General features: G+C 39.7%; 1 protein-coding gene across 2 annotated transcripts in view; it reads right to left on the bottom strand.

Annotated features, from left to right (window-relative positions):
• The window catches only part of myripb (myosin VIIA and Rab interacting protein b), a 114,702-nt gene extending 99,086 nt beyond the window's left edge, over positions 1 to 15,616 (bottom strand). For both annotated transcript variants that reach the window (XM_087789018.1, XM_087789019.1), the window contains exons 1-2: positions 15,540 to 15,616; positions 5,626 to 5,834 (exon numbers count right to left, since the gene is read on the bottom strand). In XM_087789018.1, coding sequence (XP_087645144.1) covers positions 5,626 to 5,735 — 110 coding nt within the window. In that variant the 5' untranslated portion in view covers positions 5,736 to 5,834; positions 15,540 to 15,616. The remainder of the gene's footprint in view (positions 1 to 5,625; positions 5,835 to 15,539) is intronic.
• Between the last annotated feature and the right edge of the window lie 616 nt (positions 15,617 to 16,232).

Here is a 16,232-nt window from a genome sequence, read left to right as displayed (position 1 = left end):
GTGAATCCAGATTAGGCCGCCATATGTCCACATCAAGTTGAGGTTGGTAGAGGGTGAGACGGGTGCATCTAAATATTTACCTCCTCCAGGGAGCGACGGAGGTTATGTAAGATTTGTTTTTGTTTTGTTTATGAACAGGTAAGAAATATCTTGGAATTAAAAAAAAAAACTCATGTATACCCATACCCGGGGCCTCATGTACTTAGAGTGGGAAAGTATGTACGCACAAAAAACGTGCGTACATACTTTCCCACATTCACATGTATATCAATAAACGAGACATTGAAACATGTTGACGTCCCGTCGTACGTACTTATTTCCTACTCAGATTTATGTCAGCCTTACTAGTCATGTTGATAAGTGTTTATCAGAGACACTTTAACGATCAATATTGATCCAAAATGAACACACAGTAGTTACATGAGTGGATATTAAATTATTCACAAACTTATAAATATGTTAGAATATGTCAGAAAAACATTTAAAAGAATTAAAGGGTTGTTTTTTTTATAATATAAAAATGATTCACGATCACGTCAACTCTTTTCTACAGAGATTCTTGTGGAAAAACATCACGTCTATTCAATCAAACTGAAGCTGCAGAATGAAAGCAGCCAATCATCAGCATCAGACATCTTCATCATCATCATCATCACTACTCAGGGCTTTAAGTGAATGATTTGTTTTATGTCTAGATGTTTAAAAACAAGCCACTTATGTCTATCACATGTCTATAAACAAATATTAAAATATATAAAAAAATATATGTATAAACATTTACATCAAAGGATGTCTCGCCGATTTATATTTAAATGATGTGATTCATGTCAGAAATGTTTAAAATGAACCAATATAAACTGTTAATCCAGTATACATTCATTTTGATCATGTTTTTTATGGTCATGGTGAGGAAAATCATGGACTCTGGGTCATTTAAATATGATTGACATATTTATTGAGGGTGTGTAAAGGGATGAACCCGTCTGAATTCCACGTTTATTTGGATGAAAAAAGGAAAAGTAATGTGTGTGCACAGATTTAAACATCTAAATATATTTCTGCATGATTCTCTGGATTTGAGTGTACGGCCGTAGGAAATTACTAAAGTTCCCGTTTGTACATGAGGCTCCTGGTTCTTTATCGTATTCAATGTGACCTATTATAGCATAAGAGCCACAAACAGAATTATACATTTGACAATATGGCCACGTCCCAATCGCAACCCGGTGGTTCTTATGAACGTCCTCATCCATATTGTTTTCGTCTTCCAACGATCACTAATAAGATTAGAACTGTTTTCCGACTGAACTTCAGCAATTGTTTACGCTTGTGAGGCTAGCGGGTTATTCTCCCAACATAACGGGATAATAAGGTCACAACTTCTAATCTTGTGATGTAAAAATCTACTTTGTGTGGCCCTTATAATCGTCATCTTTGATGTCGCTTTTATCGACTAACACGATACAACGGAAACCTCATTACGTGCCGAATCTCTGGGATATTATTTCAGATTAAATCACGCTAATTTGAGTCATGACAATCAAGCTGGTTTCCCGACATGGTAATCGCTTGACCCTGACTCGCCTGTTTAATTTGCAGAATCCAGAAATCACGTAACTCTTCTGGGGGAGATTTACAGGAACCTGAATGACTCTATTGTGTTAGACAGACGTGAGTAAGTCTTTTGTTCTCTGAGTCTGAAGGGTTTACGAGGTGTATTAAACCAGCCGTCATGTTGACATGTGACATGGAATCACATGAAGGTCTGCGACGTGTAACTGTAACACACACGCATGTAGAGAAAGACGTGAGAATCTACATGTTCTTTACTGTGATTCTCTTCTGGCGACGTAACCAGTTACATATCTACCTGAGTTTTTAAAATATATTCTTAAGGACGCTCACCTAAAATTGCTTAAAATATTATCGTTTGAAAATCTGTAACCACGAGATTTGAGACAATGTGCATGAACTTGTTATCCCATCAAAAAAAAATATCCTCCATTTGATTAGAAATGATGGCTTACTTACTTCATTGGAGATTAAGGAATTCCCATTATTATCTAAAAGTTACCAGTGATACAGGGGGATAAATATCACCTCAGAATGACAGCAACAAAAAACTGATATTTCATCTATGATAGCAAGGAAACCACATTGTATACAATGTCATGTTAGCTGAACAAAACCTGGAAATTTAAATCAACATCGACATCAGGGAGAGTAGAAAATGAGTGAAGTTTGAATTGTATCACTTTAACTATAAAGCATTATGGGGTGGTAAATAAAATCCTAAATAAATCATATTATATATTGAGTGGGAACTTTCCTCCGTTAGGCTTTGTAACGGCCATGACATAGTAGGTGTTACAGGTGGTATATAAACCAGTAAGGACGTGCGGTCAGGGGAGGCAGTGCCTCACCTCTCAATGCGCAATCCATCACAAACGCAGGTTGCCGTATCTCTGAATGTCGCCAATATACTGCTCACAGATACGTTTATTTGCCTTGATTTTCCACAGTCTGGGTGATTCATTCAACCAATAAAGTTTGATGTTTGTAAGGGTCTTATTTAGTTTCGCTGATCAGAAATACAACCGCAGTGAAAAGGCAAACTTTGAGGCACACACTAATGAGCCTCCACAAACTATGTCACATCTTCATTGAGGCGGAGAGACTTTTAAAACTAAAGGAAATAAGGTGGACTTTTACAACAAAGTAACCAGGGTTTGTGTGGAGAAGTGTATGGACCTTATCTACAGATAAGGGTAGAACTTGAAACAGTTTTAATCTCAATCGTATTAAAAAGGGATAAGACTAAGAAAAATACAAAAGAATATTTAAAAACTCAATTTTTCCCTTAAATAAAATATTATTTTTCTTCTCACACTTATATTGACCCATTTACAACTCAATATTTATATTTTCATGATAATAGACGTTGGTCCTATCTGCGTAGATCTAGCCAATCACAGAAGGCACCCCAACAAAATAACAAATCAGAAGCAACAAAAGGCGGGTCTATCTTTCATTACAGCATAACATACAACAACGTTTGATCGAGTCATCGAACTTAACATTTTAAAACAAATACAGCGCTGACATCATAATGCTGTCAAGCTAACCGTCGCTCTGGATTCTTCACTCTTGAGTTTAAATTTTTTTGAATTTAAATCTGGAGAGTTCACACTAAACTTTACGGTAAATTCCCCTCAGTAGGAGGAAAAAAAACGTTTGGCTTTCAAATTAAGAGCATTTACTGAGCTGCGTCTGACAGGTTTTTGAAGCTATAAATCAATATTTAGCCACAGTCGATGACTGCCATAGATCTGGAGGATGTAGACTAACGATCCAACAAAATATCACAACAATTCAATTGAGACTTTTTGAGAAATTATTAATTCAAACCATTAAACCATTCAATGTGAAAACCATCTTAGTCATGATATTGTCAAAGATGACAGATGCTATAACTGTCATGGAGGGAATCAGTCTGATAAAATCATAATAACTGTAATAAACAACAAAGTAAATACTTTTATTTAACCCTGTTGAATCATGTAAATAATGACAATTTTAAACATGTTAAAGGGTTAATTCTTCATTTGTAGATATGAAATGGTCCATGATCTTCACATGACGATAAGGTTTACATTTATATTCACAATTAAATGTAACCTTGTAATTAGCTTTAATGAAATCAACCGTTTTAATCTTTTCAATCCATGTTTTTATATTTTCAGTAGCCAATCCAAAAGCACAGGTTTGGTGGAATGACCCTCCTCTAGTCGTCTTCTCTGAGCTGCTGCTCTCTGTTTGCTGAGGATTTAGAAGCGTTTGTCGAGTCGGTTTGAATCACGTTTTCTGTCGTCGTGTTGGCAATGACGTTTGTTTTTGTGATTTTATCATCAGTGTGGTGTTTGTTTGGGTGAACAGGAAGGACAAATCCATCTGACCTTTCACTGTTGCTGCAGTGACACGTCTGCTCAGTGTAACGCTGCCACTGATCACATTTAATGGGCAACACTGTACCGATGCAACGATTTACGTCCGCCCACATTCTGTCAACACGTTCAGAGAGAATCTTATACCGTCCCTGCACACTGTTCCTTTCTTCTCCGCTGGTCTTATATCTCTGTTGATGTGACATTTATTCGTGATGTGTTTGATAACGTCTTCCTCTCCTGTGCTTCTGGATTCAGCAGAAGGATTTAAAAAAAGGTATTTTTCTCTTGTCACTGAATTATTTTTGAACTGATTGGATTTAATTAGACTTTAAATCTTGGCACAATCTTATTTTTATTTCCTGTACAAAAGACTTGGTTGGAAGTGTCTGAGGTGTGATTCTGAAAACGGTTATCTGTCGGGGGGTGGTGGGGGGGGGGGGTTGTTTTTTTTGTTGCGTTTCACTTGCAGTCCTTGCATGAAAAGTGCTTTAGAAAGTTTGATGACATTTTGTCAGAGCCTATTTTTATGCCTACAGCCCTGAGTGCTGCTGAAACATCTCCAGGCAGACACACCGGGCTGACCACAGATGGTTCGGCCCCTTGAGACCTGTCAACTAAAAAAATAAAACCCGCAGAAGCAGTCGGAAAATGACAGCAAGTCAAGAGTCGGATGAGTGTGTAGCATGTTATGTTAAGAATAGAAGAAGTTCAGCGGTAAAATAAAAGTCCCATTTTTTTCTTGTGAGAACTCCCTAAAGCATGATATATATGATATATATTTGTGATTTGACTGAATTGTAATTATAGATTATTCATTTTTAATCGTGCCTAATAATAAAAGTGCCCATTATTAGCGACGCAAAAGTGTTTCATTATTAAAAGTGAAGATGCTTGTTAAAGATCAACTAATGTGTTGATTTAAGTGAGTCTTAAATAATCTATTGTATCATCAATATGTGTATTTTTGTACAAATCTCTCTTTTCATTGAAATATTTACATTAGAAAATGATCTAAGGCCCCGCCCACTGAAACCACTTCTGGAGATGAAATCTTGTTTACCATAACCACACCCACTTTTGGTGATTGGTCAAACTTTGGGGTTTGTCAACACATATCATTAATCCAGGAAGTCTCCACTTCCAAGGGACACCTTGTATAAACAAAGGGAGGTGTGATTACAGCTGGCTGGAGGAAGAGTGAAGTTGTTATTACATCATAATGGCCTCCGCTCTTGTAACCGCTCGTTCGCTTCGAGATTTCAGACCGGGGAGACCTTACCGTGGGGAGACTCACTGAATGAAATGTTAAAGAAAACTTCAACATTTAAAATATGTGAGTCAGGGGAGTTGGGTTTTCACATTAGTTGCTTCAATTGCAAATTCCAAAACAACTATTATATTATGACAAGATTAAAACCAATTGGCAGTGTTAAGCCACAGGTGTTGTACACGGTGGATGTGGGTTTCAAGGCATCAACCCTATGAATGACGGTGTGAGCTGATGGAGGTAGCAGGTGGATCACAGGAATATAAGACAGATGGACAAAAGTGTGATGTTTGCGTCACGTCCACCGTGGAAACTGTAGTTCTAAGTAATGCACATGAAGTAATGAGTGACATGCCTGTTCATATCGCAGTATATAACCCCCCCCCCCCAACCCCCCGGTGAGTGTCTCACCTCAGCCTCTCCTCCTCCTTCTTCCTCAGCTTCATGTCCCTTTGGACCACTTTCAGGACATGGTCGGCCTCGTCCTCTGTCAGCCCCGACAGGTCCAGTTTCCGACCCATTTCCGTCTGACTCGCCAGGCTGAGCGTCTTCTGGTGCGATACAGGTGGACGGGTTGAGGTGCGGCGGCTGCTGCTCTGGAGGACGAGGCTGGGACAACCCTGCGGAATAGAAGATCAATATCAAAATGTATACAGGCGTCTGGACGCCTCCTTTCAGTCTACAACCCTTGTTTTACTTTGGAACTTTTTCTGAAATAAGTCTATCTGGGAAGATACAGCATGAGCTGCTGAAGAGACTTCTGCGTGTTGTGATGCTTTCAATCTGTTACGAAGCAGTCACTGAAGTGAAGAGCGATAAACATGGAAGCTGTTTGTCCATTAATAGAACAGATTTAATTGTCTGACTTCTCTGAGTCATTGCTGCGTTGCCCACTCCTGGTGCTCCTGTGTTCCTAGCAGCCAGTCCTGGTCTCTCCACACGTACATCTACGCCTTACTTTTCTCACCCTTCTTCTGTTTGTGAACCTTGTACCCTCTTCAACATCCATCTACTTTTCTCCGCCTCACCTTGGGAATATCTCAGCGATTCAACTCGCCTCAGTCAGTTGTCAACAGCAGAGGTTGAACATTTTTAGATCGAACTTCTCTCAGCGATATTTACTGTATTTTATTGTGTTGGTTCAACCTGAAGAACGTTTATCTAAGAATCTACTGTGTTAATTAAATTAATTAAAGTTTAAGTGAGTTCGTAAATTCGTTTTTGGCCAAGTAAAAGAATGAATGCATCATTTTTTATTTATTTATATTTAACTTTAGGATTATAAGTAAAATTTGAATTAAATACGAATTATGATGATTATTGCATTAAATAAACCATTTAAATCAACACAGAGTAAAAGCATAGTTTAAACATAATACATGATTTCTAAATGAAATCCTCTCTTACCCATTTATTGGTTAGCAAGTTGAGTTTAGTCATGGGTTCCACATGTCTCTTGCCATGATGTTTTTTGTATTCCATCGTCAGCATTTGTTTCTCTGTCTGCAATGTTGGTAAAATAACGATGAAAACTGATGAAAGTTTTTGAATTTTGAGTAAATGCTGGATGTAGCATTCGATTATATTATGGTGGTGATTAAAATGACCATCTGGATCCATCAATTGAAGATGTGTCACTCTCAGTGGTGCAGTAGCAGCAACTTTAGTTATCTATGTCACTTTACAGACGGACATTTTTCTTTCTGCACCATCTAAATGGCGGAGTAAATGTTGTTATCGTGCTGCACAACCACAATTAAGACTCTTGATACTTGTAGGGTATTAATATATATTTGTCGTTATAAATAATCAATAAGTGTCAAAACATTTTTCCATTTTTAAATTCACAACCGATCAAAGCAGATGAAACTTAACTCGACTTGACTGCATGTGAATGATTTATTAGAATGGTACACTTGGATCTTTCAATCCTGCCTTAACGACAAAACACTTATCGCACTAGCCGATATGGAGGTCTACAATTCAATCATGCAGGAAAAGCTTCTAAGAAATATTGTCTTAAGTGCATATTATTTGATTTCATCTTTACCATTTTCTTTCATCAAGGACTTCCATGAGTCATCCCATTCAGCCAGCACAGCACACACAGACATCCAGGTAAACACCTCCTGTCACACACCTCGAGGGTGAGCGAGAGCTTTTCACACGTTCTCAGCTGTAGATGATGAAAAATAATGAATAAAGCTCACGAGTCAGAAGTTGGACGGTGTAGAGAAAATATAGTTAATATTGTCAAAATGTGACAGACGTCCCTAGGAACCACAGAAGATTCTCGAGCTTCTGCTTCATCATGCATCGACATCATTCTAAGCTCAAGGTGTATTCTTTCTTCCAGGCCTTGTCGGCCTCCTAATGCACACAGCTTGCATGTAAATGAAGTCCATTTTTTTTGTGCGCTCAGAAGGAAGAGCCGCCTCTGTTGTGCGGTCAAGGACGAGCAACATGTCTGCTACTGTCTCTGAAGATTCAATGACGCAGGTCCGCGAGGTCAGCTGCAGTGTGTTGCGAGCTGAGAGCATCCGTCTTAATCCTGTCACGGAGAAACATCTGCACGTCAGACTGGACGGATGAAGCAGCATCAGGACCAGAGAGCGACGTCTGAACTCTCATCCTCCGTCTGAAGAAGAGTTAGTAATGATGCAGCTCTGGCTAAACTCTTTAACATAAGTCACCTTTGAAAAAAAACAAAAAAACAACAGATCCGGTACATGTCAGACAGAGAGACATCCCAGAAGACCAAACCAGATTCAATGACACAAAACCAAACCCAGTGGATAACGTCACCGCTCTGATATTGCATCATCCACAGTATAATTGATGACGGATCCATTTAAAACTAGATAAGAAAATAAGGACAATTTCATCAGCAGGCTTGCATAGCAACTCAACCTATCAGATGTATAGACACAACACAATAACAAATACTGTGTCTAAAGTAGGTTTGTGAAAGTATTGAAACTGAAAAAGGTATCGATACTAAAATGTTGTATAAGGATATGGTTCACATTTTCCAAATGTCAACACAAAGCCAATAATTTTTTTGCCCTAAACTAAAAACCTTTTCATTTATCATGCACAGTTGTTTTCTATCATAACTATTTTAGAAATAGTTTAATAATTTAATGGTATTGCTTCTCAAATATGTTCTTGACTACAAGTATTGAGTTGAAGGGTCCTCGTACCTTTGCTTAAAATCGAATTCTTCAGGACTTTTCTCTGTAAATCTATCATCTTCTGTGGACATCACACCATGTTTACCCTTGTCGTGGAAGAGTTGTAGGAGGAAGACCCACAAGTTGATTGTTCCAAAATGTTGAACCAACAACAAAAGCAAAACCATAATGTGAACTCTCCTGCACATCTTTTTGTCTTCTCTTCTCCCCCCGGACATGATGAACTCCCCTATTAAAGATGCTCGGAGACTAGAAGCAGAGTCCACCTGGACTGAACCAACCTGCGGGGGAACTTCCTATTTTTCACTTAAAATGTTCAAATACCTACTAATCTTTCTTGTTTAATCCAAACATTCCAACTAACCACCTTCATTGCACACATCTACAGTTGGAAAATAAGCTATTGCCCCTGGACCACATGGTGAGTAAATTATATCTCCTTCCATGTATGTTGCCGACGATATAATTTAGTCCTACATGTCACTTGGAATGTCACGTTCAGATCATGTGGAAACGTCTAAAAAATCTATTCTTTACTTTGTGTGATATTTGATGGACAATTCTTACTCACACATACAGTTAGTGATGGAGAGATGAAGCCTCATGAACCACTGAGACCTTCCAGCCCAGTAGTTCATCCTTGGACCAAAGCTTTATTAGGCTTCATTTGCGCCATTAGGTTGACAATAAATCTGAAGCTCTGACATCATTTTTTCTTAAATGACCTGGAATCAGAACCAGAAACTTCCACAATTTGTTAGACTAGATGAAAGATAATAGATTGTATATTGTAAGATTTTAAAAATCTGAATATATGTACACAACTATTACATTTTTGCTGATCATTTTGTTGTGAAATGCATCAGATATATAAATGCATAAACACAACTTTATTCTTTAGGATGACAGATTAAGTGTCTTTTTAGGAATTCAATCAAATCATAGAAATAGTACATTCTTCAGAATAAACTATGGAAAAATACAAATACTGTCTAAACAAAAGAAACAAGAGTTGACCTATTTTTTAATGTTTAGTTTTTTCTAAAATTAATGTATTTTATTGTGGCTAATACCAGAATATATAAATACATCTGCATCACAATAAGATTTTAAAAACAAGGACTTAAATATGACAGTACAAAGGCGAGGATCGATCCCGTGATTTTTCTTTGAGACTAATGAGCCTAGCCACGAGCCATACTGGCAAACGATGCATTGAGGGTAAACTGCCAATAATACATTTAAGGATTTAAATTATCTAGTGGCCACAAATGAATAATTTGTAATTTTTTTTTTTTTTTGTATGTCATGCCTGGGGCTCCGTAGAGATCAGCTCGAAATGCTGGGAAAAACTTCTCTTTCTTGCAGGCTGCATGGCTAAATAGTGTCGCTTGTTAAGAAGTCTAGCCAAAAATCCACCATATCTAAAACATTTGAGGGGAGATCTTTGCGTTCCGTGTCATATTATACGGGAAGCCGCGAGCACCTCGAACGTCACCACATACTTCACTGACACACGCCTTGATACATGCTTCACAAAAATCGCCCCCCCGTAAGGCACATCACTACCTACAGTCAACTGTGTGTGTGCACACGAACTCTCCTATTATGACGAAAGAGTTTAAAAGTCTGATATTGAATGCAGTGTCGCTGAAGAACTAGTGACAGGCTGTCAAACTCAATCATACAAGGAGCCAAAATATTTGAGCTGTTGTCCGTCTTAAACCGAGAGTATTGAATTTCATCAAATTCCTTTTCTTCAACTCCAGTTTTATTGTTATTTAAAGTCTTGTATCATCCATAATCTATTCATTATCTTATTTGAACACTGACATCTTTATAGTTCCCGACAGGGCCGGGTCTAGGCAGGGGCAAGAGGGGGCCTGGCCCCCTCAAACTTACATGTAAGTAAGTAAGTAACAGTACAATGCCCCCTCAAGATTTGTGGTTGCCCCCTCATACATGCCTGTCTAGACCCGGCCCTGGTTCCCGAAAATAACATAAACACTATCCGACAGGCCATTTATTATGACTTGGCAAGTCAGTTTTTGCCCCCCCCAACCTTGAGTTCAAAACCTCAGATTGTTACTATGTATATATACATTATGGCTCATCAGTTAGAGTCACTTCTATGCTGATAAACCATTCTAGAGTTTAGCTTCTTGTTTGACCTCATATGCTCCAACGCTGAATCTTAAAAAAGACAGCCAGAGGGTCATAATGTTGTGGCCGCCCCATATTCCCGAGCAGAAGTTTATCCCTTCAACTTCATCCAATTCCTTAAAACATACTTGCAGCATCAAATGACCCAGAGATTCCAGCAACCCTGCATCGACAATTAACGACGGATGGAAACATAAGTTTGTGGAATCAGCAACTTAAGAATCTGTTTTGGAAAATAGCTTTTCTTTTTTTGTTCATATTTCAAACCGCATTTACGACCGGACCGACGCTGGTCGTGTCGCAGAGAAGACGGGCCCTGAAAGTGGGTCACACTGATTTATCCCACGAGGGAGCGGCTGGTCCCGTCTGACGTGTCACGCACATCAATCCAGCAGCTCATTGAAGATTCCGTGTACACACGCTGATGCTAAATCATTACAGGAAGCTCGGCAACCGTTTGTCACAGGCCGCGAGCCCCTGGCAGCACAGATGTCACTGGAGTCAGTCAATTATGGACAGACTATTAGTTCGCCAGGCTAGGATACGTTTTAGACTCTTATCAGAGCTATAACAGAGACGGACCAGTGATCTTGAAGCTAAGCGTGAGACTTTGTTGGGTTTTTGGGAAGAGGTGGATGAAATCCAGAATGACCGGAATCCTGCAAAGTGGTTGAAGACAGTTAATTCTGCCAAGGATATGCAAGAGTCAGCATTTTCCTACAGCAAAGGGTGTCCAAACTATTTTCTAGGAGAAGTGATAACTGGTCGGGGCTGTCTGAGATGTCGAATCAAATATAATCAAAATAAAAGCTACTATATCTTCAACCGGTTCAAAACCCATTGAGACAGATGGGAAAAACGTTATTTAGGAATTCCAAGTGGTTGAAAAGAGAGTCAACTGGACTGTGTACAGTTATTTCCTGCCATCTCCTAGAACTTTACACAGTCCAGTTGACTCGCTTTTCAACCACTTGGATAACCATGACCTGGATTAATGAGAACCTTCACAAACAGTATTTTGGAATCCATGTAAAAACGTAGCTGCTTAGGGTGATAGTTGACCCAAAATTCAAACTACACTCATTTTCTACTCACCCTCATGTCAACTAAGGGCTGGGATTATTCTCAGAGTAATCTGGTCCTTTTTAAAGTAATGTAGCTTGAGTTTTAGAACCATTACTTTAACTTTTCACTTCTGCTCTTGTTATTTAAGTTTGTGTTCCAAATAAGTATTTACTATTTAAATGTAAGTAAGTTATTAAGTGCCTTTCTCAGACCAGGCTCACAAAGTGCTTGAACAATCAAAACACTAAACAGTTAAAACACATGATTTAAAAGGCCAAGACAACAAGAGTGAAAAACATAGTACACCCAAGAAAGTTAAGATAAAGCCTGTATAAATTACAAGGTCTTAAGATGTTTCTTGAAGGAGTCAGTAGATCATCAAACACAGAGAGAGAGGAAGATCGTTCCAAAGCTTAGGAGCAACCATCAGTAGATTCTGATCCACAGACCTGAGAGCCCGAGCTGGGGTGTAAGGCTGGATCAGATCACTGGTGATACCATGAATAGTTTTGAAAGTAAGAACCAGAACTTTTTATGTTGATCCTGAAAGAAACTGGCAGCCAGTGAATAGTTTTAAGGATCGGGGAAATGTGAGTTCTTCTACTAGAGCAGGTCAGGCGAGACAGATTTGAGATTTTTCTCAGTTGAAGGATCAGTTTCTGGTCAGTTTTCTGCAGTGTTGAACTAGAGACAAGTCTTTGTCAAATACAACACCCGGGTTTCTCAGTTTGACAGACTGGCCTAAGTCACCCAAGTACTGACTCAACCCTGGAATCTTATCATCAGGCCCAATAACCAGACTTTCAGTTTTGTCCACATTTAGCTGCCAAGTGTTTTCACTCAGCCATTGTTTGATTTCTAGCAAACAATTGACTAAGCTGTTCAGCCTCTGGGGCTCAGTTGGATCAAAAGAGCAGTAGAGCTGGATGTCATCAGCAAAGATGTGATAAGAAACATCAGGAAATCTCTGAATGATTTTACCCAGGGGAGTCAAGTACAGCAAAAATAATAAATAATAAAGGACCCAGAACAGATGGACTCCTCACAACATATCAGCTGATTCAGGCCTAATTTGATTGGCAGATACACTGAAACTGTGCCCAGAGAGGTAAGACAAAAACCACTGTAACGCAGACCCAGACAGTCCCACTTCATCCCTCAGTCAAAGGCTGAGGACAGATCCAGGAGAACCAGAACAGTGTATTTACCCGAATCGGCCGACATCATGATTTCACTGGACACTTTCAGTAAGGCTGTCACCGTAGAGTGATATTTGCGGAAGTTAGCTAGTGTAGCTAGTGCAACAGTAAAACCATCTGGATCCACAAACATTTTGAAAAGAGACCCTGGACCCTGCCCGAGACAAACTTAAATGGAAAGATGTTTGAAGTTGTTAGAATATTGCTTTTATATGGTGAAAAGCCGTAATGGAAAGAAAGCCTTGTCTTAAACGGGTGACTAGTCAAGAGGGTCCCCCAGCTCTCCCCCTATAAAGCTGGGATATGCTTGGATGCAGTAGGAAATTAATGAACGTAAGGGTAGTATTTTTATTCGTGCAGGCTTTTCCTTGATTTTCTGAGACTTTTGTGTTTGTCTGGGTCTTGTCTTGACCTTCTAAGTTTTTGTTTTATTGGGTATTTTTTGATTGCTGACGCGCTTTGTGACCCTGGTCTGGGGAAGCGCTCTATAAATAGTAATTACTTACTTACTTACTTAGTATACTCCTCACTTTAGATTTTAGGTTGGGTATTTTCAACTCAATACTGATACTCAAGAACATGGTGAGCTTCCTTTCTTCTTCTTCTTGTGTGTGTTGTGCAAGCAAGTTTGCCTGTGCCTTTAATTGAAAGGTGTTGGATTATATCATCAAAATAAATGTAAGACAACTATAATGAGTAAAAATACAACAATGTGAGGGTAAGAGAATGCACTATTCAAACATTAGCCGGGGACTAAATGAATGGACAGCCATAATAAAGGTTCTGTGACAAGCCGCTGAATATGAGACCCAACATCACGATCTATATTTTCACACCCTTCAATCAATACGCATGCACAAACGCACACTTCCAAGTGGTGTAATGTTCAGACCACAAACACCTGCAGGCTCGTCTTTCCCTCCTTGTGTCTGAACGGGATTATATTTAGACAGGAAGCCCACGTGGCAACACTTATATCCTCCAACACGAAAAGAGGAGCCTTTGATCAAACGTCACTTGGACATTCTCCCGCTGTGTCAAATCCATCACCACAATTACTGGCTGAGAAGAGGCTGCCAGGCGGGGAACACTGGAGCTCATCTGTGAACACAACCATTTGGTTTAACCTGGAGAAGACATTAGAACCAGCGCTTGTTTAAGTGTTATCTGGTTCTATTCCATCTTTAATCCCTTGCTGACGGGATGCACGATGGCTACGACTACAGCACAGAGATGCACAATGACGGAGAATGTGTTAAAATTAAAATCAACGATAGTTTATTTTGTGATCTATGAAGACAGCAGTTCATGCTTGTTTTAAATAGGGATCAGAAAAATGTGTAAAAAAAAAAATGTTATACAAAAACATTATATTTGATTAATGATGAGTGTATTTTGTGTTTACGATGAAGGAGGACAAACACAAGATAACTGCTAAATTTAGGCTCAACAAGTATCAAACTGAAATCAACTTTTTTGGACGAGTAACCTTCATAATCTACAATCAAACCATGTGGAACTTCCAGAAAATTAAGCAAGCAAGTAAGTAATGGTTATTTCTAAAGCGCCTTTTTCATCAAGTCATCAGTGATAGCATCTGCTTTCTGTGATTTCACTTAAAGAAACAGTGTTTTCGTCATTCCTCGGGCTATTAGATTGTAGATTGTCTTTCAGGATCAACTTTAAAATTCTGGTTCTTACTTTCAGAGCTATTCATGTTCAGGCTACTCCTTACATCACTGATCTCATCCAGCCTTACACCCCAGCTCGGGCTCTGAGGTCTGTGAATCAGAATCTACTTATGGTTCCTCGCACACGGCGCAGGACCAGAGGAGAGAAATCTTTTCAGGCTGTTGCTCCTATTGTGACCCTGGTCTGGAAAAGCGCTATATAAATAAAAATTACTTACTTACTTACTTACAATACTGAGTTCGGGGGCAGGAGTGGAGCGAAAGTATCATGATGTTCTATTCCATGTTAATCTTTGTATCCTTTGTTATTTTTCTTTGATCTATGTTCTTTATCTTTAGACTTAGATTGTATCATCTTGTTCTTTCTCTTTATTTCTGTTTGTTCTTGTTCTTATTTCTATTTTCATGAATAATTGCTGTCTAATTGGAAAAAAACAATTTCCCAATGGAGACCTCCTGAGGGATCAATAAAGTTCTACCTAACCTAACCTAATGGAAATATGCAGGACAGTACAAACCTTATTTTTTTAATTTAAGAAATACACTTTTTTTGTTCAAGCTATAATATCAAGGGAATAGTGTCTTGATGAGATGAATTAAAAATGGTTGGTCATCGAAATTTTCCATCATTTTGGTGCTGACTCCATAACATGGAAATTGATCATGTGAACAAGAACACAAAAACTTCACCTGTGGTCCTGTATAAAAGTGTGATTTCATGCGGGCTGAACGGGACCCATTCTTGCTGTTGTCAACAGGTGACATCCCCACAGCTGCAAACACACCGTCAGCACTTGCAGCAGCAGCAGCTGCTAAATCTGGATTTTCCATCTCGCATTCTTTCGCCTTTTAAGCCATTTTCACTTCCAACAACCACCTAAACTGAGACACATTTTCAACATGTTTGCTCCTGAAATCCCATGTTCCTGATGATGATGATGAAGATGATGCTACACAGGTGTCACACAAACATGCGCGTGTTGACTGCGACAGCGCGGACAAGGTTCACTTACACGCGCTCCACGCTTCCTCCTGTGGTCAGATCCCCCCAAAAAAAACCGCGCAGTGATGCGTCGCACAAGTTCCGCCACACCTGTCTCGCCTCCTTCACTTCAGCGTCACCCCCTGGACCATTGTTCTCCTCACCCACCGCGGGCAGAGCTCAGCCGCGATCACGGGGTTTGTATTACACGCGCGGGCGGGCGGGCGGGCGCGCGGATGGGGAGGAGAACCGGGGACGCACGGGGAGCGAGGTGAACTGCTGTCACCGCCACTGACAGACGCCTTCCTTTGTATCCATTCTGGTGATGATGATGACACGTTGAGGCTCGGAACCACGAGGAGGGTCTATTTCCGTGTTTGTGCTTCACACCTGTGAAGCTGAGTCCTGGACCTGCTCTGACACTGTGGGAGGAGGAGGAGGAGGAGGAGGAGGAGGAGGAAGAGGTGGAGGAGGAGGAGGAAGAGTGGGCGGTGCTGTATCAGGGATGCTCCATTCATAAACCCAGTTGTCAATGACTCGTTCATTCATGGTTGGAGACTCCTGTCCGGCCCAGTCTCAGACAGAACTCAAGCAGAAGTCTGGCACTTGTAGCATCTATAAATATGACACATGGATTCCATTTAACTTTTCCCTGCTTTTCGTCTGTGAAAACTGATGATGTCACACACAGACATGTTGTATTTGTTCATGGACTTGGGTCACA

Source organism: Callionymus lyra, chromosome 4 (assembly GCF_982586985.1).
Source record: "Callionymus lyra chromosome 4, fCalLyr1.hap1.1, whole genome shotgun sequence".
Taxonomy (NCBI): Eukaryota; Metazoa; Chordata; class Actinopteri; order Syngnathiformes; family Callionymidae; genus Callionymus; species Callionymus lyra.
The sequence above is the reverse complement of the archived record's forward strand: the minus strand, read 5'-3'. Positions and strand labels throughout refer to the sequence as shown.